At 49.2% G+C, this 25,231-nt stretch overlaps 1 protein-coding gene and 1 long non-coding RNA gene across 3 annotated transcripts in view; one reads left to right on the top strand and one right to left on the bottom strand.

Moving 5' to 3' along the window:
* LOC130282948 (uncharacterized) overlaps window positions 1-21,319 on the bottom strand; it is a 70,347-nt gene extending 49,028 nt beyond the window's left edge. The window contains exon 1 of the long non-coding RNA XR_008846563.1: window positions 21,184-21,319. This is a non-coding gene — a long non-coding RNA (uncharacterized LOC130282948). The remainder of the gene's footprint in view (window positions 1-21,183) is intronic.
* ACBD6 (acyl-CoA binding domain containing 6) overlaps window positions 21,183-25,231 on the top strand; it is a 114,742-nt gene continuing 110,693 nt past the window's right edge. For both annotated transcript variants that reach the window (XM_056531951.1, XM_056531949.1), the window contains exon 1: window positions 21,183-21,595. In XM_056531951.1, the coding sequence (XP_056387926.1) occupies window positions 21,203-21,595 (393 nt within the window). In that variant the 5' untranslated portion in view covers window positions 21,183-21,202. The remainder of the gene's footprint in view (window positions 21,596-25,231) is intronic.

The following is a 25,231-nucleotide window of genomic DNA, read 5'->3' as shown; positions in this document are numbered from 1 at the left end:
GGTGTTTGACGAGTTGGATGTGTAAATGAATTTTTTTTTTTCACGAAAATGCAGTTTTTTTCCCCATATTTCACATTTTTACAAGGGGTAATAGAAGTAATGGGATTACACATTTTGGGGGGAATTTTCTCCTGAGTATGCAAATACCCCATGTGCGTACATCATGTGCTCTGCTGGCACACTACAATGTTCTGAAGGGAAGGAGCGCCATTGAGTTTTTGGAGAGAGAATTTGGTTGGAATAAAAGTCAGGGGCCTTGTGCATTTACAAAGCCCCCCGTGGTGCCAGAACAATGGACCCCCCCACATGTGACCCCATTTTGGAAACTACACCCCTCACAGAATGTAATAAGGGGTGCAATGAGCATTTACACCCCACTGGCATTTGACAGATCTTTGGGACAGTGGGCAGTGCAAATGAAAAATCTGTCAGACACCTGTGGGGCATAAATGCTCACTGTACCCCTTATTACATTCCATGAGGGGTGTAGTTTCCAAAATGGAGTCACATGTGGGGGGGGGGGGTCCACTGTTCTGGCACTATGGGGGCTTTGTTAACACACGTGGCCTTCAAATCCAGACAAATTTTCTCTCCAAAAGCCCAATGGCGCTCCTTCTCTACTGAGCATTGTAGTTTGCCCGCAGAGCACTTTACATCTACATGTGGGGTATGTTCCATGGGGTTACAAATTTTGGGGCTACAAATTTTGGGGGGATTTTTTCCTATTTTCCCTTGTGAAAATGAAAAATTTAGGGTAACACCAGCATTTTAGTTAAAAAAATGTTTTATTCATTTTCCCATCCAACTTTAAAGGGGTACTCCGGTGAAAAACTTTTTTGTTTTTAAATCAACTGGTGCCAGAAAGTTAAACAGATTTGTAAATTACTTCTATTAAAAAATCTTAATCCTTCCTGTACTTATTAGCTGCTGAATACCACAGTGGAAATTATTTTCCGTTTGAAACACAGAGCTGTCTGCTGACATCATGAGCACAGTGCTCTCTGCTGATATCTCTGTCCATTTTAGGAACTGTCCAAGGAAATCCCCATAGCAAACATATGCTGTTCTTGACAGTTCAAAAAATGGACAGAGATGTCAGCAGAGAGCACTGTGCTCGTGATGTCAGCAAACAGTTCGGTGTTTCAAAAAGAAAAGAATTTCCGCTGTAGTATTCAGCAGCTAATAGGTACAGGAAGGATTAAGATTTTTTAATAGAAGTAATTTACAAATCTGTTTAACTTTCTGGCACCAGTTGATTTAAAAAAAAAAAAAGGTTTTCACCGGACTACCCTTTTAACGTCAAACAGCTTTGGGGTGTTAAGGCTCACTATACCCCTTGTTATGTTCCTTGAGGGGTGCAGTTTCCAAAATAGGGTCACACGTGGGTATTTATTTCTTGCTTTTATGTCAGAACTGCTGTAAAATCATCGACCCCTGTGCAAATCACCAATTTAGGCCTCAGGTACATGGTGCGCTCTCACTCCTGAGCCTTGTTGTGCATCCGCAGAGCATTTTACGCCCACATATGGGGTATTTCCGTACTCAGGAGAAATTGCATTACAAATTTTGGGGGCCTTTTTTTCCTTTTACCTCTTGTGAAAATAAAAAGTATGAGGCAACACCAGCATGTTAGTGTAATTTTTTTTAAATCTTTTTACACTATCAGGCTTTTGTAGACCCCAACTTTTCCTTTTCATAAGGGGTAAAAGGAGAAAAAGCCTCCAAAATTTGTAACGCAATTGCTCCCGAGTACGGAGATACCCCATATGTGACCCTAAAACTGTTTCCTTGAAATACGACAGGGCTCCGAAGTAAGAGGGTGCCATGCGCATAGGGGTATTCTACGCCAGTGATTCCCAAACAGGTGGCCTCCAGCTGTTGCTAAACTCCCAGCATGCCTGGACAGTCAGTGGCTGTCCGGAAATGCTGTGAGCTGTTGTTTTGCAACAGCTGGAGGCTCCATTTTGGAAACACTGCTGTGTGATATGTTTTTCATTTTTATTGGGGGGGGGGGGGCAGTGTAAGGGGGTGGATATGTAGTGTTTATTATTATTTATTATGTGTTAGTGTAGTGTTTTTAGGGTACATTCACACAGGTGGGGGTTTACGGTGAGTTTCCCACTAGGAGTTTGCGCTGCAGCAGAAAATTGGCCGCAGCTCAAACTTGCAGCAGGAAACTCACTGTAAACCCAACCGTGTGAATGTACCTTGTACATTCACATGGGGGGGGGGCAAACCTTCAGTTGTGGCAAAACTACAACTCACAGCATGTACTGACAGACCGTGCATGCTGGGAATTGTACTTTTTCAACAGCTGGATGCGCACTGGTTGGAAAACCTTCAGTTAGGTTCTCTTACCTAACTCAGTATTTTTCAACCAGTGTGCCTCCAGCTGTTGCAAAAGTACAACTCCCAGCATGTACAGATCACCGAAGGGCATACTGGGAGATGTAGTTATGCAACAGCTGGAGGTACGCAACTACAACTCCCAGGAGTTGTCATTTTGCAAGATTTAGAGGGCCACAGTTTAGAAACCACTGCACAGTGATCTCCAAACTGTGGCCCTCCAGATGTTGCAAAACTACAAATCCCAGCATGCCCAGACAGCAAACTGCTGTCTGGGCATGCTGGGAGTTGTAGTTTTGCAAGATCTAGAGGACCACAGTTTAGAGACCACTGCACAGTGATCTCCAAACTGTAGCCCTCCAGCTGTTGCAAAATTACAAATCCCAGCATGCCCAAACAGCAAACAGCTGTCTGGGCATGCTGGGAGTTGTAGTTTTGCAACATCTGGAGGGCTACAGTTTACAGACCACTGTATAGTGGTCTCCAAACTGTAGCCCTCCAGATGTTGCTAGGCAACAACTCACCGGCTTCCGTATGATCGTGCACCAGGGAGCTGCACATCATCGCTGCCCGCCGCCGCTTGATGATGGTAAGTGACCTCCGGCGCCGGTCACCACCAGTTCCCCCGCTCTGCCCGGACAACAGTCGGTGGGCATAGCAGGGAAAACCAAGCTTTAACCCCTCCCCGCCCTCAATCTAATATTGGTCGGTTGCTTCTGACCGACCAATAGCAGGGATAGGAGGGGTGGCACCCCTTCCACCTCACTCCTATCCCTTCAGGGGGATCGTGGGTGTCTTGGAAACTCCCGATCCCCCTTATTTTCCAGGTCATCGGGTCACCCGGAATCGCCGCAGATCGCCGATCTGAATTGATCTGGTTCTCAGGACAGGGGCCCCCCAGGAGTTTGCACGGGATGCCTGCTGAATGATTTCAGCAGGCATCCTGGTCCGGTCCCCGCCAGATGCGCGTCGGGGAACGGAATTCCCACTGGCGTACAGGTACGCCCTGGGTCCTTAAGTACCAAGGAGCCAAGGCGTACCCATACACCCTAGGCCTTAAAGGGTTAATTGACAGTTTTACTTTTCTTACTTTTTACAGGTGAAACTGCAAAAACAACAGCAGTGCAAATGTTTTTCTTGGCACTGCTGTTCACCGGGGACCCCCGATCAGGCAGCACCACGTTACCATCAGCCCCCGGAGCATGTTCGCTCCGGGTCTGATGACTGCCGATCACGGGGCCGGAGTATTGTGATGTCACAGCTCTGCCCCTTTGTGACGTCACATTCCGCCCCCTCAATGCAGGCTATGGGAGGGGGCGTGGCAGCTGATGGTAACAGGGTGCTGCGTGAAAGATGTCTTTGCGCCGGAGTACCCCTTTAAGACCCAGGCAAAAGATAAGCATCCTTAAAATTACCCTATTCTTACCCCTATAACGTTTTAGTATTTTGTATATGAAAATGTATGAGAGCTCATTTTTTAATCTGTGATGTGTATTTTTTTTTTTTATCTATTCCATATTTGTTGTGTTTTTACAAAAAATCGGCAATTCTGGCGTGTGGTATTTATTTAGGTTTTTGTTGTTCACCATGTTGAATCAATTGAACATTACATTTTAATAGTTTGTACAATTCTACAGGCAGATGCCAAATATATATACAGTACAGACCAAAAGTTTGGACACACCTTCTCATTCAGAGTTTTCTTTATTTTCATGATTATGAAAATTGTAGATTCACACTGAAGGCATCAAAACTATGAATTAACACATGTGGAATTATATACATAACAAAAAAGTGTGAAACAACTGAAAATATGTCATATTCTAGGTTCTAGCCACCTTTTGCTTTGATTACTGCTTTGCACACTCTTGGCATTCTCTTGTTGAGCTTCAAGAGGTAGTCACCTGAAATGGTTTTCACTTCACAGGTGTGCTGGTGTGGAGGAGGAGGTGTGATGATGTGGGGGGGGGGGGGGCTTTGCTGGTGACACTGTTGGGGATTTATTCAAAATTGAAGGCATACTGAACCAGCATGGCTACCACAGCATCTTGCAGCGGCTGCTATTCCATCCGGTTTGCGTTTAGTTGGACCATCATTTATTTTTCAACAGGACAATGACCCCAAACACACCTCCAGGCTGTGTTCTCAGATGTCCCTCACTGTCAACCCCATTCCTCCCATCGACTCCTGCTTTTCTCTTTTCTTTTTCTCCTTTCCTGCAATCCACTTTCCTCTTTTTTCTAATTAGGCCTTAGACCACTGCATAGTATAAAAGGATCACTACCCCTATCATGAATCAGCTACTGAAGAAAGGAGTATTCTCCTGAAACGCGTCTAGCCCTAGTGTTTTTACCTGAATCCCCAGGATTATACCATAGATCCCCAACTGCCCTTTAGAGCCTGATACGGACTATCTACCAACACAGAGACTGCCATCACTGGCCAGCATTCAAACTTAGCACCTTTTTTTTTCTCTCCTGAGCGCGCTCAGCACCACTCTGCCTCACACAGGATTGAAGCTGGACCAACGAGGACGCTGAACCCACTCATCACTGCGAACACGCTCCTGCTCCTGTGCGCTCGCTGGGTGAGACGGTCTGCCTGACAAGCGGCCGCCCCACACAGCTAGCTGGAAGTGCCGGCAGCAGTGCGAGCAAAGAAGACATTGCACCAGGCTGTTGCCCAGCTGGACAGGGTGAGAGGGACATAGTCCCACCGCTATTACTTCACAGGACCCTATGGACATAACTGCATAACAGGAACCTGCAGAATATCTTTTTACATACAGGACTGTACATATCGATACACCATATTGCTGTGCCCTTCTTTTACAGGATACATACCTTCTGCACTTATTTATCGTACATGTAACGTATTGGAACGGTATTTTCTACATGATCAGTGCAGCCACATATTACTGTGCCTCATATTACACCATATATCTGTGTTGACAGTTTTTGCACATGAATGTCTATGCATATCCATGAACTTTGATCTATAGGACATTATATGCACCATCTGGGGATTCAGAATTGACGTTTTATTTTTGCATATTTTTTGCACATTTTATTTATTTATATTGACTTTATCCTATTTATTATATCTTATTTTTCATTCTTGGAGGGGAATCACAAGGGCCCTGCGTTACCCCCCTCCAGCTCACATCTACCCTTTTTGTATTTTATCTAATTTTTTTCATTAAATTCATATAATTTTTACTCTATGGTCTAATCTCTCTTTTTTTGCTCACCTCTATTATCTGATTCCCACCTCTTCCCATCTCCCCTCTCCCTCCTCCTCTTCGCCCCCCCCCCCCCCTCTCACTAGATCACTCGGGGACTGTTACCTAATTTTTCAATAAAATACATAACTGCATTTTTAGTTTTTCCTTTACTAAACCTAAAATGTATGTTATATTATTTAAATTTATGAACGTCTACATTATAACCAGTCTTGTTTTTATCATTATTTCTCAATCTAGATCTCTGAGCCTCATTTCCATAAAAGTGAGAAAACTTTCAGCTAAGCTTAATATGTGACATCTGGTATGTTAACCATAATCTCCATGGGGGACCCAGAGAACCAGCTGGTGTAGCTGCATTATACGCTGCTTGTGTTCTGTAGTATATCTTAAAGGGGGATTTCCATCTCAAAGTGATGGCATATCGCTAAGATATGCCATCACATTATGATCGGTAGGAGTCCAACCTTTGGACCCCCCACCAATTCTTCAGTCTTTAACTCCAGTCTAGCCACATAGATGTGCCTAGAAGTGTGTATTCAACTGAACAGGACCTGCTTCAGTAATGTGTACAGTCGGGTGGGTGCTGCTGGGAAGGAAAAATCAGTAAAGTGGCCACAGCAATGAAATTAGTTCTATGGTCTCTTCATTCCCATCATTAGAGATAGTACCCAAGGTCAGGTCATCAATCTGTTACGCCTAGCGCTCCGGGTCCCCGCTCCTCCCCGGAGCGCGTACGGCGTCTCTCTCTCCGCAGCGCCCCGGTCGGTCCCGCTGACCGGGAGCGCTGCACTGTCATGGCCGTCGGGGATGCGATTCGCACAGCGGGACGCGCCCGCTCGCGAATCGCATCCCAGGTCACTTACCCGTTCCCGTCCCCTGCTGTCATGTGCTGGCGCGCGCGGCTCCGCTCTCTAGGGCGCGCGCGCGCCAGCTCCCTGAGACTTAAAGGGCCAGTGCACCAATGATTGGTGCCTGGCCCAATTAGCTTAATTGGCTCCCACCTGGTCCCTGACTATATCTGACCTCCTCCCATGCACTCCCTTGCCGGATCTTGTTGCCCTTGTGCCTAGTGAAAGCGTTTTGTGTGTCCAAAGCCTGTGTACCAGAACTTCTGCTATCCACCCTGACTACGAACCTTGCTGCCTGCCCCGACCTTCTGCTACGTCCGACCTTGCTTCTGTCTACTCCCTTGTACCGCACCTATCTTCAGCAGCCAGAGAGGTTGAGCCGTTGCTAGTGGATACGACCTGGTCACTACCGCCGCAGCAAGACCATCCCGCTTTGCGGCGGGCTCTGGTGAAAACCTGTAGTGACTTAGAACCGGTCCACTAGCACGGTCCACGCCAATCCCTCTCTGGCACAGAGGATCCACCTCCTGCCAGCCGGCATCGTGACAGTAGATCCGGCCATGGATCCCGCTGAAGTTCCTCTGCCTTATATCTCTGATATCACCACGGTGGTCGCCCAGCAATCCCGACAGATCGCCCATCTAACCCACCAGCTGTCGGAAGTGTCCACCATTGTGCAGCAACTTCAGTCGCAACTTCTGCAGCAATCATCTCCTCCGCCAGCTCCTGCACCCCTTCCGCAGCGAGTGGCCACTCCTAGCCTCCGCCTGTCCTTGCCGGACAAATTTAATGGGGACTCTAAGTTTTGCCGTGGCTTTCTTTCGCAATGTTCCCTGCACTTGGAGATGATGTCGGACCAGTTTCCTACTGAAAGGTCTAAGGTGGCTTTCGTAGTCAGCCTTCTGTCTGGAAAAGCCCTGTCATGGGCCACACCGCTCTGGGACCGCAATGACCCCGTCACTGCCTCTGTACACTCCTTCTTCTCGGAAATTCGAAGTGTCTTTGAGGAACCTGCCCGAGCCTCTTCTGCTGAGACTGCCCTGCTGAACCTGGTCCAGGGTAATTCTTCCGTTGGCGAGTACGCCATACAATTCCGTACTCTTGCTTCTGAACTTTCCTGGAATAATGAGGCCCTCTGCGCGACCTTTAAAAAAGGCCTATCCAGCAACATTAAAGATGTTCTGGCCGCACGAGATACTCCTGCTAATCTGCATGAACTCATTCATCTAGCCACTCGCATTGACATGCGTTTTTCTGAGAGGCATCAAGAGCTCCGCCAGGAAAAAGACTTAGATCTCTGGACACCTCTCCCACAGTCTCCATTGCAATCTGCGCCTAGGCCTCCCGCCGAGGAGGCCATGCAAGTGGATCGGTCTCGCCTGACCCTGGAAGAGAGGAATCGCCGTAAGGAAGAGAATCTTTGTCTGTACTGTGCCAGTACCGAACATTTTTTGGTGGATTGCCCTATCCGTCCTCCACGTCTGGGAAACGCACGCTCGCACCCAGCTCTCGTGGGTGTGGCGTCTCTTGATGCTAAGTCGGCTTCTCCACGTCTCACGGTGCCTGTACGGATTTCTTCTTCAGCCAGCTCTTCCCTCTCAGCCGTGGCCTGCCTGGACTCTGGTGCCTCTGGGAATTTTATTCGGGAGTCCTTGGTGAATAAATTCCGCATCCCGGTGACCCGTCTTGTCAAGCCACTCCACATTTCCGCGGTCAACGGAGCCAGGTTGGATTGCACCGTGCGTTTCCGCACGGAGCCCCTCCTAATGTGCATCGGACCTCATCATGAGAAAATTGAGTTTTTGGTCCTCTCCAATTGCACTTCTGAAATTCTCCTTGGACTACCCTGGCTTCAACACCATTCCCCAACCCTGGATTGGTCCTCAGGGGAGATCAAGAGCTGGGGTACCTCTTGCTTCAAGGACTGCCTTAAACCGGTTCCCAGTACTCCCTGCCGTGACCCTGTGGTTCCTCCTGTATCCGGTCTCCCTAAGGTCGTTATGGACTCTGCCCGCCTTAAGAAGTGCCTCTCCCCCCTCCCAGTCCAGTCAGTCAAGCCTCGGTGCCTCCTCGTGGCCCTCGTCCTGGTGTCACACTGCCCCGTGCCAGGCCTCGCCCTCTGCCCTCCCTCCCCATTCCCACTCCTGCTGTACTGCCTGCCGTTGAGGAATCCCTCCATCCTTTCCCGGTGTCCTCATCCCAGGGGGGGCAGTTACCGGACAAAGAGAAGGGGAGACCTAAGGGGGGGGGTACTGTTACGCCTAGCGCTCCGGGTCCCCGCTCCTCCCCGGAGCGCGTACGGCGTCTCTCTCTCCGCAGCGCCCCGGTCGGTCCCGCTGACCGGGAGCGCTGCACTGTCATGGCCGTCGGGGAAGCGATTCGCACAGCGGGACGCGCCCGCTCGCGAATCGCATCCCAGGTCACTTACCCGTTCCCGTCCCCTGCTGTCATGTGCTGGCGCGCGCGGCTCCGCTCTCTAGGGCGCGCGCGCGCCAGCTCCCTGAGACTTAAAGGGCCAGTGCACCAATGATTGGTGCCTGGCCCAATTAGCTTAATTGGCTCCCACCTGGTCCCTGACTATATCTGACCTCCTCCCATGCACTCCCTTGCCGGATCTTGTTGCCCTTGTGCCTAGTGAAAGCGTTTTGTGTGTCCAAAGCCTGTGTACCAGAACTTCTGCTATCCACCCTGACTACGAACCTTGCTGCCTGCCCCGACCTTCTGCTACGTCCGACCTTGCTTCTGTCTACTCCCTTGTACCGCGCCTATCTTCAGCAGCCAGAGAGGTTGAGCCGTTGCTAGTGGATACGACCTGGTCACTACCGCCGCAGCAAGACCATCCCGCTTTGCGGCGGGCTCTGGTGAAAACCTGTAGTGACTTAGAACCGGTCCACTAGCACGGTCCACGCCAATCCCTCTCTGGCACAGAGGATCCACCTCCTGCCAGCCGGCATCGTGACACAATCAAAATTTGAATTCGGGTAGAAAACAGACATGGCGCACATCTACAATCTTGCACAATGATCTAATTGCTTCTCAGCATAATTTAAAAAACTAACAGGTTGTTAGTATATACGTTTTGATCAAAAAGTACAAAGCCCACTCGCCACGTCAAGGCCACCTATTTAGAGTGGGTCCCTAACGTCCCTAGCATAAAATGGCGTAGCACTGGGCGGCGACCACTACCGCCGCGACACCAGTGCCCACAGGGGGAACGACCCACTGGCAGAGCGGCCCCAATGCCACTCAAACCAGTCCGCACTCTTCCCCACCCCCTCAGCCCAACCCTATACAAGTAGTAGTTAGCTACATATGGGCCTTTTCTTTCCTAGCAGCCTCCCAGTCTGACTGGGAGAGCATGGTAAGTGAGCTATTACACCTTGTTCACACTGGTGTGGTGCTGTGCGGCGTCCGTTGCTGCCGTGGCGCCGTGTCTGCGGGGAGGTGCGGCCCATAGATTGGTTTGAGTGGCATTGGGGCCGCTCTGCCAGTGGGTCGTTTCCCCCCCCCCCCCCCCGTGGGCACTGGTGTCGCGGCGGTGGTGGTCGCCACCCAGTGCTACGCCATTTTATGCTAGGGACGTTAGGGACCCACTCTAAATAGGTGGCCTTGACGTGAGTGGGCTTGTACTTTTTGATCAAAAATGTATACTAACAACCTGTTAGTTTTTGATATTATGCTGAGAAGCAATCAGATCATTATACAAGATTGTAGATGTGCGACCATGTCTGTTTTCTACCCGAATTCCTCAATCAAAATATGATGGCATATCCTAGCAGTCACATTATGAGTTGTAAATAATGAACATACAATGAATAGGCTGTTACGCCTAGCGCTCCGGGTCCCCGCTCCTCCCCGGAGCGCTTACGGCGTCTCTCTCTCCGCAGCGCCCCGGTCGGTCCCGCTGACCGGGAGCGCTGCACTGTCATGGCCGTCGGGGATGCGATTCGCACAGCGGGACGCGCCCGCTCGTGAATCGCATCCCAGGTCACTTACCCGTTCCCGTCCCCTGCTGTCATGTGCTGGCGCGCGCGGCTCCGCTCTCTAGGGCGCGCGCGCGCCAGCTCCCTGAGACTTAAAGGGCCAGTGCACCAATGATTGGTGCCTGGTCCAATTAGCTTAATTGGCTTCCACCTGCTCCCAGACTATATCTGACCTCTGCCCCTGCACTCCCCTGCCGGATCTTGTTGCCTTAGAGCCTAGTGAAAGCGTTACTGTGTTGTCCTTACTGTGTACTTGACCTCCTGCTATTACCTTACTGACTACGATCCTTGCTGCCTGCCCCGACCTTCTGCTACGTCCGACCTTGCTTTTGTCTACTCCCTTGTACCGCGCCTATCTTCAGCAGTCAGAGAGGTTGAGCCGTTGCTAGTGGATACGACCTGGTCACTACCGCCGCAGCAAGACCATCCCGCTTTGCGGCGGGCTCTGGTGAACACCAGTAGTGACTTAGAACCGGTCCACTAGCACGGTCCACGCCAATCCCTCTCTGGCACAGAGGATCCACCTCCTGCCAGCCGGCATCGTGACATAGGCTTTGTAACGCCCCACAGGTGTGGACCCACTGTGCCACAAATGGCAACCGGCCAGGAAGACAGAGTGGGGCAAATTGAAGCTGAACAGGTGTTTTATAGCAAAAGAAGTGAAAACAGCTAGCCAAGATGACTACAGGCTGGAACAAGCTGCAAGCAGACAGGAATCGTGGTAGACAGTCCAAGATCATACATAGGACATACTGGTCAGAGTTCAAGGGATGAGGCAAAGGCAAAGTCCAGAAAATAGGCAGGAATCATCATCAACACAGGATCAGCAGCCAGGAAGGTTTCAGAGACCTAGAAATGCAGAATGCACAACCATGCTGAGGCCAGAAATAGCAGGTGTGGGAGACTTATATGGTGAGTTCCTGGCTGAGGTTTGAGGGGGATCCATTAACCCCTTCAGGACGGAGCCCATTTTGGCCTTAAGGACCGGAGCGTTTTTTGCACATCTGACCACTGTCACTTTAAACATTAATAACTCTGGAATGCTTTTAGTTATCATTCTGATTCCGAGATTGTTTTTTCGTGACATATTCTACTTTAACATAGTGGTAAATTTTTGTCGATACTTGCATCCTTTCTTGGTGAAAAATCCATAAATTTGATGAAAAATTTGAAAATTTTGCATTTTTCTAACTTTGAAGCTCTCTGCTTGTAAGGAAAATGGATATTACGAATACATTTTTTTTTTTTGGTTCACATATACAATATGTCTACTTTATGTTTGCATCATAAAATTGATGAGTTTTTACTTTTGGAAGACACCAGAGGGCTTCAACGGTCAGCAGCAATTTTCCGATTTTTCACAAAATTTTCAAACTCAGTATTTTTCAGGGACCAGTTCAGGTTTGAAGTGGATTTGAAGGGTCTTCATATTAGAAATACCCCATAAATGACCCCATTATAAAAACTACACCCCCAAAGTATTCAAAATGACATTCAGTAAGTGTTTTAACCCTTTAGGTGTTTCACACGAATAGCAGCAAAGTGAAGGAGAAAATTCACAATCTTCATTTTTTACACTTACATGTTCTTGTAGACCCAATTTTTGAATTTTTACAAGGGGTAAAAGGACAAAAATGTTACTTGTATTTGTAGCCCAATTTCTCTCGAGTAAGGACATACCTCATATGTCTATGTAAAGTGTTCGGCGGGCACAGTAGAGGGCTCAGAAGGGAAGGAGCGACAAGGGGATTTTGGAGAGTGCGTTTTTCTGAAATGGTTTTTAGGGGGCATGTCACCTTTAGGAAGCCCTTATGGTGCCAGAACAGCAAAAAAAAAAACACATGGCATACCATTTTGGAAACTAGGGAATGTAACATGGGATAAAGTGAACCTTAATACCCCACAGGTGTTTCACAACTTTTGCAAATGTAAAAAAAAAAAAAAAAAAAAAAATTTTTACCTAAAATGCTTGTTTTCCCAAAAAATTTTCATTTTTAAAAAGGGTAATAGCAGAAAATACCCCTAAAAATTTGAAGCCCAATTTCTCCTTATTCAGAAAACACCCCATATGGGGGTGAAAAGTGCTCTGCAGGCGCACTACAGGTCTCGGAAGAGAAGGAGTCACATTTGGCTTTTTGAAAGCAAATTTTTCTCTGGGGGCATGCCGCATTTAGGAAGCCCCTATGGTGCCAGGACAGCAAAAAAAAAACCACATGGCATATCATTTTGGAAACTAGACCCCTCGGGGAACATAACAAGGGGTTAAGTGAACCTTTATACCCCACAGGTGTTTCACGACTTTTGCATATGTATTAAAAAAAAAAAAATTTTTACCTAAAATGCTTGTTTTCCCAAAAATTTTACATTTTTAAAAAGGGTAAAAGCAGAAAATACCCCCCAAAATTTATAACACAATTTCTCCCGAGTACGGCGATACCCCATATGTGGCCCTAAACTGTTGCCTTGAAATATGACAGGGCTCCAAAGTGAGAGCGCCATGCGCATTTGAGGCCTAAATTAGGGACTTGCATAGGGGTGGACAGGGGAATTCTACGCCAGTGATTCCCAAACAGGGTGCCTCCAGCTGTTGCAAAACTCCCAGCATGCCTGGACAGTCAACGGCTGTCCGACAATACTGGGAGTTGTTTTGCAACAGCTGGAGGCTCCGTTCTGGAAACAGTGGCGTACCAGACGTTTTTCATTTTTATTGGGGAGGGGGGCTGTATAGGGGTATGTGTATATGTAGTGTTTTTTACTTTTTATTTTATTTTTTGTGTTAGTGTAGTGTAGTGTTTTTAGGGTACAGTCGCACGGGCGGGGGTTCACAGTAGTTTCTCGCTGGCAGTTTGAGCTGCAGCAGAAAGTTTGCGCAAGCTCAAACTTGCAGCCAGATACTTACTGTAAGCCTCCGCCCATGTGAGTGTACCCTGTACGTTCACATTGGGGGGGGGGGGGACATCCAGCTGTTGCATAACTACAACTCCCAGCATGCCCGTTGGCTGTCGGTGACTGCTGAGAGTTGTAGTTTTGCAACAACTGTAGGCACACTGGTTATGTATCACTGAGTTTGTGACCTAACTCAGTGTTTCACAACCAGTGTGCCTCCAACTGTTGCAAAACTACAACTCCCAGCATGTACGGTGCATGGTGTACGGTGAGGCACACCGGTCGTGAAACTGGAGGCACACCGGTCGTGAAACACTGAGTTAGGTAAAAAAAAACTCTGTTTCACAACCAGTGTGCCTTCAGCTGTTGCAAAACTGGTTGCATAACTTGTAGTTATGCAACCAGCAGATGCACCACTACAACTCCCAGCATGCACTTTAGCTGTTTGTGCAAGCTGGGAGTTGTAGTTATACAACAGCTGAAGGTACACTTTTCCATAGAAAAAATGTGCCTCCAGCTGTTGCAAAACCATAAGTCCCAGCATGCCCATAAGGGAATGCTGGGAGTTGTGGTGGTCTGCCTCCTGCTGTTGCATAACTACAGCTCCCAGCATGCCCTTTTTGCATGCTGGGAGCTGTTGCTAAGCAACAGCAGGAGGCTGTCACTCACCTCCAACGATCCACGCCGGAGAGTCAGTCCCGCCGCCGCCGCCGCCGCTGCTCCTGGGGCCCCGATCCCAACATTGACGCCAGGGATCGGGGTCCCCAGCACCCGGGGTGCACGTCCCGCACCCGCTCACGTCCTCCGGAAGAGGGGCGGCGCGGGTGCGGGAGTGACACCCGCAGCAGGCACCCTGATTGGTCGGCCGGTAATCCGGCCGACGAATCAGGGCGATCGTAAGGTGGCACCAGTGCAACCTCACCCCTGCAGCCAGTAATTCCGGGTCACCGGGTCACTGGAGACCCGATTGACCCGGAATCGCCGCAGATCGCTGGACTGAATTGTCCCCCCTGGGCGATATGCCGGGATGCCTGCTGAACGATTTCAGCAGGCATCCGGCTCCGGTCCCCAACCGGGTAGCGGTGGGGGCCGGAATTCCCACGGGCGTATGGATACGCCCTCGGTCCTTAAGGACTCGGGATGCAGGGCGTATCCATACGCCCTATGTCCTGAAGAGGTTAAGGAGTGCACGCTGGCTCAATAAAACTCAGCCAGTGCTCGTGCTTTGCCTCTAGTGGACAGAGCGGAAACTGCAGCAAGAGACACACCAGAGCAGGAAGACCACAAAATACAGCAGAAACATGGCACAGAAAATGTCGACCAATGCTGGTAAGAACCAGGAAACATTATACGCTGGTAGTTGACAAACATCAGAGTTACAGACTTCATCCTTTTAGCTTTAAACATATATTTTGTCCAATCTTCAGAGCTGAGCAGAGTTACAATTTGTGTACAGTGACCCCCCCGACCTACGATGGCCTCGACATACAATCATTTCAACATGTGATGGCCTCTTAGAGGCCGTCGCACGTTGAAGGCAGCATCAACATACGATGCTTTTGTATGTCGGGGCCATCGCATAAACGGCAATCCGGCAGCGCAGACTGCTTCAGCTGCTGCCGGATAGCCGTTTACGCTGCCCCGTGTGGTCCGCTGACGATCACTTACCTGTCCTCGGGGCTCAGGTGCATCCTCTTCGGGATCCCCTGCATCGTCGGCGCTCTCCATTGTTGTCATCATGTCGCCACAGTGCATGCACTTCAGTAATACTGGGGCTTCACCAGTGAAATGTCCATTCTGATTGGTCGGTTCCTCCAGCCATTGACACCTTTGGCAGATCTGGACTGTTCGTTGCATTGTATGTTGAATATGGTTTCAAATTACAATGGTCCAGAAGAGACCATTGTATGTGGAAAATATTGTAACCTGAGGCCATTGTAACTTAAAGGGGTACTCCAGTGGAAAACAAATGTTTTCAAATCAGAGTGCTCTCTGCTGACACCTCTGTCCATATCTGGAACTGTCCAGTGAAGGAGAGGTTTGCTATGGGGATAAACTCCTACCCTGGACAGTTCTTGACACAGACAAAGGTGACAACAGAGAGCACTGTGGTCAGACTGAAAAGAACTGCACAAATTTCTCTGTAGTATACAGCAGCTAATAAGTACTGGAAGGATTACGATTTTTAAATAGAAGTAATTTACAAATGTGTTTAACTCTCTGGCACCAGTTGATTTGAAAACATTTGTTTTCCACCGGAGTACTCCTTTAAGGGACCACTATGTAAATTTTTTCTTTATGTATCAAAGTGTTCCACCACGTGTTTCCTAATGACTCTGACATGAAAAGGGTTACTGTAAACCCAACTTGCTTTTGTCGGGTTGCGACCCAAAATGCGTTGCAGTGTGCCAAAAATTGTCTGCTGCTGATTTTTGGTTGCATTGCGCCAAAATAAACCTTTAAACTAAACCTTTAAAACTCAAAAAGGGATGAGACCAGGGGTCAAGTCCAGGGAAAAAAAAGTGCAGGAACTCACCCAAGGTTTCCACTCAAGGGCTGGTCCTGCAGAACTCCTGCTATTGGGAAAGGTGTTCCTGCTCTGGAAAAAGTGTAGGAACTCAGTTCCCACTCGTTCCTGCAGGACTTGAGCCCTGGGTGTGGTCATGTGGAAAGGGTTGTGGCCAGTCAGAAAAAGGGCATGTTCTCATAGCCAGAGCTATTTACTATTGAATTCACAGAAAATCCTAGGAATAAATGACAAAGCTATAACTTTTCCAACCTGTTAATCTATAAATCCCCATTGTATAAAGAGTAGAATTCTGCAAGTCTGAAACAACATTCCACACTAATAAAAGCTAAACAGTCTTAGTAAACCAGGGCCAGTGTCTACACTGGGTGAGCTCAAGACCTTTCTTTCTTCTTTTTATAGCTCAGTTTTACGACTGTGATTATATCATCTGAAACAATAGGTGCATGGTACTTGTTTTGGGCAGCTTTATGTCCATGTCCAAACTGCTGAGACTGTTAGATGCTGTCAGGAAAAGGAGACACATGATACCTTTCATATATCTGTCTGTGCTTCTAGAACACAAAATGCTTTTATTCTCTAGTAAGTGGCAAAAAGGTGTTGCCAAACCCCTGTAGTGCTGTGGGCTGGAACACCTCCTTGCTCCCCCTCCCATCCCTGTCTCTGCTTGATTGACTAGCTAGAAGCCCAGCCCAGTTTCTTGTTCCTGTGCTTTGCATACAAATTGTATGCATGTGTGAGATTTGGAAACATGGCTCAGCTTCCAGCTATTGTCAATCAAGCAGGGACTGGAATGGGAGGGGAAGCCAAAAGATGTTCCAGCCCCCAGGCCTTCAGAGGCTTTGGGAACGCCTCTTTGACTCTTGGCACCAGACAATAAAGCATTTTTTTACATTATGGAAGCACAGACGAAATGTGAAATGAAATATGAAATGTTCCATGTGTGTCCTTGCCCTTGCAGCTATCTAACAGTTTGGAATATGAATTGTCGCAGATGGATTCTTTTTAATCCGAAGCAGATTTGCTGCATGTCCATTGCAGTCAATTGGTAGCAACTAAATCTGCTGCAGATTATGTACGTGGGAATATACCCTAAAGCATATCTGTTGTCTTAAAAGATTTTTATAAATCTGCATGTTTTTGTTAGATTAACCCTTCAGAGTGATGCCCACGTGATTTCACATTTTATCGAGCCCTTGAGAGCCCGAAATCGAAAGATTGCAAGTAATAGTATCCTTATGGGACTAAAATAGTGAAACTAAAAATGTTAATAAACTTAAATAAGCCCCTAATAAAAGTGTATATCACCCCTCTTTTTCCATTTTGCAAAAAAAAGTATGTAGACAAAAATAAACAAAAAAAGTCCAGAATTGCTGATTTTTCATCACTTCCTATGCCAGAAAAAAATGAATAAGAATCCATAAAAAAGGCCCATCAAAACAAAAATGGTACCGATAAAAAACTACCGATTACAGCACGAAAATTTGCCTGGTTGCTATGGGCAACTGATCAGATCGCTTCTTTCATTTTGCAAAGGCCTGGTTAAAAATGAAAGAAGCAATCTGATTGGTTGCTATGGGCAACTCAGCAACTTTTCCCTCTAGACAGGTTTTGATAAATCTCCCCCATAATGTTTATTAAATGTAGTAAAATAAAAGAAAACCTATATAAATTGGGTATCGTATGGACCTACAGAATGATTAGAACTTGTCATTTTAACCATAAAGAGCAGAGTGTCGAAACGAAACACCCGTAAATTTTGCTGTAAAATGTGCAATTACACTAAAAAAGTATAATTGGTGGGTTCCCATTTTGCCATTGTCACCTTCAAAACTACAGCCAGGACATGCTGGGAGTTGTAGTTTTGCAACAGCTAGAGAGTCATAGGTTAGGGAACACTGTTTCAGAACATGTTATACACTGCTCAAAATATAAAGGGAACACTAAGATAACACATCCTAGATCTGAATGAATGAACTAATCGTATAAAATACTTTTGTCTTTACATAGTTGAATGCGCTGACAACAGAATTACACAAAATTATCAATGGAAATCAAATTTATCAACCCATGGAGGTCTGGATATGGAGTCACACTCAAAATCAAAGTGCAGAACTGCACTACAGGCTGATCCAACTTTGATGCAATGTCCTTAAAACAAGTCACAATGAGGCTCAGTAGTGTGTGTGGCCTCCACGTGCCCGTATGACCTCCCTACAACACCTGGGCATGCTCCTGATGAGGTGGTGGATGGTTTCCTGAGGGATGTCCTCCCAGACCTAGACTAAAGCATCAGCCAACTCCTGGACAGTCTGTGGTGCAATGTGGCGTTGGTTGATGGAGCAAGACATGATGTCCCAGATATGCTCAATCGGAACGGGCGGGCCAGTCCATAGCATCAATGTCTTCCTCTTGCAGGAACTGCTGACACACTCCAGCCACATGAGGTCTAGCATTGTCTTGCAGTAGGAGAAACCCAGGGCAAACCGCACCAGCATATGGTCTCACAAGGGGTCTGAGGATCTCTTCTAGGTACCTAATGGCAGTCAGGTTACCTCTGGCAAGCACATGGAGGGCTGTGTGGCCCCCCCCAAAATATGCCACCCCACACCATTACTGAACCACCACCAAATCGGTCATGCTGGAGGATGTTGCAGGCAGCAGAACGCTCTCCATGGCGTCTGCAGACTCTGCCACGTCTGTCACATGTGCTCAGTGTGAACTTGCTTTCATCTGTGAAGAGCACAGGGCAGCAGTGGCGAATTTGCCAATCTTGGTGTTCTCTGGCAAATGCCAAACATCCTGCACGGTGTTGGGCTGTAAACACAACCCCCACCTGTGGACGTCGGGCCCTCATACCACCCTCATGGAGTCTGTTTCTGACCATTTGAGTGGACACATGCACATTTGTGGCCTGATGGAGGTAATTTTGCAGGGTTCTGGCAGTGCTCATCCTTGCACAAAGGCGGAGGTAGCGGTCCTGCTGCTGGGTTGTTGGCCTCCTCCACGTCTCCTGATGTACTGGCCTGTCTCCTGGTAGTGCCTCCATACTCTAGACACTACGCTGACAGACACAGCAAACCATCTTGCCACAGCTCGCATTGATGCGTGTGGGTTGTAGACTCCATCTCATTCTACCACTAGAGTGAAAGCACCGCCAGCATTCAAATTGACCAAAACATCAGCCAGGAAGCATAGGAACTGAGAAGTGGTCTGTGGTCACCACCTGCAGAACCACTCTTTGTGGTGCCTTGCTAATCTATCTATATATATAAAACTCAATGTGTGTGTGTGTGTGTGTATGTGTTACGCCGAGCGCTCCGGGTCCCCGCTCCTCCCCGGAGCGCTCGCAACATCCTCGCTACGGCAGCGCCCCGGTCAGATCCACTGACCGGGTGCGCTGCGATACCGCCTCCAGCCGGGATGCGATTCGCGATGCGGGTGGCGCCCGCTCGCGATGCGCACCCCGGCTCCCGTACCTGACTCGCTCTCTGTCGGTCCTGTCCCGGCGTGCGCGGCCCCGCTCCCTAGGGCGCGTGCGCGCCGGGTCTCTGCGATTTAAAGGGCCACTGCGCCACTGATTGGCGCAGTGGTTCTAATTAGTGTGTTCACCTGTGCACTCCCTATGTATACCTCACTTCCCCTGCACTCCCTCGCCGGATCTTGTTGCCATCGTGCCAGTGAAAGCGTTTCCTTGTGTGTTCCTAGCCTGTGTTCCAGACCTCCTGCCGTTGCCCCTGACTACGATCCTTGCTGCCTGCCCCGACCTTCTGCTACGTCCGACCTTGCTCTTGCCTACTCCCTTGTACCGCGCCTATCTTCAGCAGTCAGAGAGGTTGAGCCGTTGCTAGTGGATACGACCTGGTTACTACCGCCGCTGCAAGACCATCCCGCTTTGCGGCGGGCTCTGGTGAAAACCAGTAGTAACTTAGAACCGGTCCACTAGCACGGTCCACGCCAATCCCTCTCTGGCACAGAGGATCCACCTCTTGCCAGCCGAATCGTGACAGTATGTATGTATGTTCCACAAAAACTTCCAAACGGCTAAAGATATTAACATGAAACTTGGCACACATGTTACTTATATGTCAACAACAAACATAGGATAGGTGATTTAACCCTTACTCACCCCCATTTGCCAGGGGCAGGGTTTATGTTTAAAGTCCCATACAACTATGGGAAATATATGTTACTGCATAACTTCCAAACGGCTGGAGATATTTCCATAATACTTGGTCACATGTTACTTATATGTCCACTTAATATATAGGATAGTTAATTTAACCCTTAACCACCCCCAATTGTGAGGGATGGGGTTTTTGTTTAAAGTCCCATGCAAATCAATGGGAAATGTATGTTCTCACATAACTTCTGTACGGCTGGAGATATTTCAATACCTGGTGCACATATTACAGGTCGGGATATGAGGACGGGATTTGAGGACTGGATAGGAGATCGAGATAGGCGGTCGGAATAGGAGGACGGGATAGGAGGTCGGGATAGGAGGTCGGGATAGGAGGTCGAGATATGAGGACCGGCTATGAGGTCGGAATATGAGGATGGGATATGAGGACGGATGTGAGGTTGGGATATGAGGATGGGATATGAGGTTGGAATTTGAAACGGGATATGAGGACAGGATATAGGGATGGGATATGAGGATGGGACATGAGGACAGGACATGAGGACGGGACATGAGGTTGGGATATGAGGATGGAATTTGAGGTCAGGATATGAGGACGGGATATGAAGAGGAGATATGAGGTTGGGATATGAAGACGAGATATGAGAACGGGATATAAGGACAGGATATGAGGTTGGGATATAGGGATGGGATATGAGGACCGGACATGAGGACAGGACATGAGGACGGGATATGAGGATGGGATATCAGAACGGGATATGAGGTTGGGATATAAGGAGGGGATATGAGGTCAGGATATGAGGACGGGACATGAGGACGGGATATGAAGAGGAGATATGAGGTTGGGATATGAAAACGAGATATGAGGACGGGACATGAGGACGGGATATGAAGAGGAGATATGAGGTTGGGATATGAAAACGAGATATGAGAACGGGATATAAGGACAGGATATGAGGTTGGGATATAAGCACGGGATATGAGGACAAGATATGAGGATGGGATATGAAGTCAAAAGCTTCCTCCTTTGTTGATTATCCTCCCCAACAAGGATTAGACTTGGAGTTACATTGTGTTGTTCCCTTTCTTTATGTGAGCAGAGTGCATGACACCAGACATTCCCATACACCTGAACAGTTCCTACACTGCACTTCGCCCCCTCTCTCGTGCTTCCCCCCGCCCCCAGTGCTCTACTGCCCATTCACCTCAAACCTTCTTTAGCGCATGCTCCGTAAAGGACTGCGATTTCGAGCGCATGCGCAGTGCTTCCTGGCAGTTTTAAAACACCAGGACGTTAGTGGAGCATCCTGGTTGTGTGGAGACGAGGAGACACACCGGGGCCGTGACGGGAGGTCGGAGCCGGGAAGCGGCTATGTACACGGAGCTTCTGTGAGTCCAGACATGGCGTCCCCTCAGGTGGTGGATGATTCGAGCTCCGGAGAGGCCTGTTCTGGGGGATACGGGGAGCTCGGGGACTTCCTCCTGGAGGAGAGGGCAGAGGAGGAGGAGGACGACGAGCTGCGCGGGCACTTTGAGCAGGCGGCACAGCATGCACAGAAACTGGCCCATGTGGCGACCACACAGCAACTTCTCTACCTGTATGCCAGGTACAAGCAGGTAATGGAGCTGGCACCATCCTCTGCCATTCATCTGTGTACTACAGAATCCGACCCAACAGTGCCCCCTATCAGCAGTGCCACCCCCCATCAGGACCACTGCTAGCTACCCCTACCAGAAGTGCCCCCCTATCAGTATTGTCAGGAGCAGTGTCAGAACCAGTGCCACCCTCATCAGGACCACTGCTACCCCTACCAGAAGTGGCACCCTATCAGTATTGTCAGGAGCAGTGCCAGAACCAGTGCCACCCTCATCAGGACCACTGCTACCCCTACCAGAAGTGCCCCCCTATCAGTATTGTCAGGACCAGTGCCACCCTCATCAGGACCACTGCTACCCCTACCAGAAGTGCCACCCTATCAGTATTGTCAGAACCAGTGCCACCCTCATCAGGACCACTGCTACCCCTACCAGAAGTGCCCCCCTATCAGTATTGTCAGGACCAGTGCCACCCTCATCAGGACCACTGCTACCCCTACCAGAAGTGCCCCCCTATCAGTATTGTCAGGACCAGTGTCAGAACCAGTGCCACCCCCCATCAGGACCACTGCTACCCCTACCAGAAGTGCCCCCCTATCAGTATTGTCAGGAGCAGTGTCAGAACCAGTGCCACCCCCCATCAGGACCACTGCTACCCCTACCAGAAGTGCCCCCCTATCAGTATTGTCAGGAGCAGTGTCAGAACCAGTGCCACCCTCATCAGGACCACTGCTACCCCTACCAGACGTGCCACCCTATCAGTATTGTCAGGACCAGTGCCAGAACCAGTGCCACCTTCATCAGGACCACTGCTACCCCTACCAGAAGTGCCCCCCTATCAGTATTGTCAGGACCAGTGCCAGAACCAGTGCCACCCTCATCAGGACCACTGCTACCCCTACCAGAAGTGCCACCCTATCAGTATTGTCAGGAGCAGTGCCAGAACCAGTGCCACCCTCATCAGGACCACTGCTACCCCTACCAGAAGTGCCACCCTATCAGTATTGTCAGGAGCAGTGTCAGAACCAGTGCCACCCTCATCAGGACCACTGCTACCCCTACCAGACGTGCCACCCTATCAGTATTGTCAGGACCAGTGCCAGAACCAGTGCCACCTTCATCAGGACCACTGCTACCCCTACCAGAAGTGCCCCCCTATCAGTATTGTCAGGACCAGTGCCAGAACCAGTGCCACCCTCATCAGGACCACTGCTACCCCTACCAGAAGTGCCACCCTATCAGTATTGTCAGGAGCAGTGCCAGAACCAGTGCCACCCTCATCAGGACCACTGCTACCCCTACCAGAAGTGCCACCCTATCAGTATTGTCAGGAGCAGTGCCACCCTCATCAGCATGCCAGGAGCAGTGCCACCCTCATCAGCAGTGCCAGAACCAGTGCCACCCTCATCAGCAGTGCCAGAACCAGTGCCACCCTCATCAGCAGTGCCAGAACCAGTGCCACCCTCATCAGCAGTGCCAGAACCAGTGCCACCCTCATCAGCAGTGCCAGAACCAGTGCCACCCTCATTAGCAGTGCCAGAACCAGTGCCACCCTCATCAGCAGTGCCAGAACCAGTGCCACCCTCATCAGCAGTTGCAGGATGAGTACCAACCGCATCAGGAGCAGTTCCACCCACATTTGTAGGGCCAGGAACAGTGCCCCCCCACATTAACAGTGCCCCCCTCATCAGTGTTGTCAGGACCAGTTCTCCCCTCATCAGTATTGTCAGGACCAGTGCCACCCCATTATTACTGCCAGGACCAGTGCTCCCTTCATCAGTATTTGCAGGACCAGTGCCCCCCCATCAGTATTGTCAGGACCAGTGGTGCCACCCCAATATTACTGTCAGGACCAGTGGTGCCACCCCAATATTACTGTCAGGACCAGTGGTGCCACCCCAATATTAGTGTCAGGACCAGTGCTCCCCTCATCAGTATTGTCAGTGCCATGCCACCCCAATATTACTGTCAGGACCAGTGCCACTCCAATATTACTTTCAGGACCAGTGCCACCCCATTATTACTATTAGGACCAGTGCCCCCCTCATCAGTATTGTCAGGACTAGTACCACCCACCACCCCATCAGTATTGTCGGGACCAGTGCAACCCCCCCCCCCCATCAGTAGGATTGGGAGCAGTGCAACCCCAATCGGCAGTGCCACCCTATCAGTATTGTCAGGAGCAGTGCCAGAACCAGTGCTGCCCTCATCAGCAGTTGTAGGATGAGTACCAACCGCATCAGGAGCAATTCCAACCACATTTGTAGGGCCAGGAACAGTGTACCCCCCACATTAACATTGCCCCCCTCATCAGTGTTGTCAGGACCAGTGCCACCCCATTATTACTGCCAGGACCAGTGCCCCCCTCATCAGTATTGTCAGGACCAGTGCCATGCCACTCCAGTATTACTGTCAGGACAAGTGCCACTCCAATATTTGTCAGGACCAGTGCAACCCCCCTATTATTACTGTTAGGACCAGTGCCACCCCAATATTACTATTAGGACCAGTGCCACCCCCATCAGTATTGTCAGGACCATTGCCTCCCAATATTATTGTCAGGACCAGTGCCACCCCCATCAGTGTTGCCAGGATCAGTGCCACCCCAATATTACGGTCAGGACCAGTGCCAACCCCCCCCCCCCATCAGTATTGTCAGGACCAGTGCCACCCCCCATTATTATTGTCAGGACCAGTGACAACCCCCCCATCAGTATTGTCCGGACCAGTGCCACCCCTTTATTACTGTCAGGACCAGTGCTACCCCATTATTACTGTCAGGACCAGTGCCAACCCCCCTATCAGCATTGTCAGGACCAGTGCCACCCCCCATCATTAGGGTTGGGTGCAGTGCAATCCCAATCAGCAGTGCCAGAGCCAGTACCACCCTCATCAGCAGTTCCAAGAGGAGTACCAACCACATCAGGAGCAGTCCCACCCCTGTTTGTAGGGCCAGGAGCAGTGCCATCCCCCTTCATTAACAGTGCCCCCCTCATCATTAGTGCCAGGAGCAGTGCCACCCCGATCAGAAGCAATGCCATGCCCCCCTCAGCAGGGCCAGAGGCCATGCCGCTGCAGAGACATGTGAAACATTTTGATTAGCCAATGTCTGAGTGTTCAGACCATCACGATCATTATAAGAAGCAGGAAAAAGTGCTTCGGCTGTGCGCTTCACTCCCCTTCTTGCTGTGTTGCAGGAAACGTTCTCCATAGACTTTTATAATTGAGCCTGACTCCTGCAATTGAACTGAGACTGCAGCGAGCTGGGGAGTGAAGTGCACAGCCACGCGTTTCTCCCCTTCCAAACTAATATTCGAAGGTTGTCTGAACACCCAGACCCTGAACATTCAGAACTTTTGTCGTGGTACGGAAAAAACCTAAGAAGCGGACAATCCCTTCAAGCATCTGTTGTGCTTCTTCACCCCAGGCACGTCTGACATCACCTCAGAATCCCTGAAGTCCATAAGAGGCAGTGACCCAGTTTACTAAAGCTTTCTTATATACTCTTCTGGTTGGGGGACATGGCGGAGCTTGTATATCAGCATATGGTGTCTCTACTTTAAAGTGCAATTTTGACTGTAATTTTTTTTCGTTAGGGCCATTGGTAGGGTGAGGATAAAAAGCCGCCCTGCTCCTCTTACTGAAGTGTTTCCCAAC

The sequence above is a fragment of the Hyla sarda genome, chromosome 7 (assembly GCF_029499605.1).
Source record: "Hyla sarda isolate aHylSar1 chromosome 7, aHylSar1.hap1, whole genome shotgun sequence".
NCBI lineage: Eukaryota > Metazoa > Chordata > Amphibia > Anura > Hylidae > Hyla > Hyla sarda.
The sequence above is the reverse complement of the archived record's forward strand: the minus strand, read 5'-3'. Positions and strand labels throughout refer to the sequence as shown.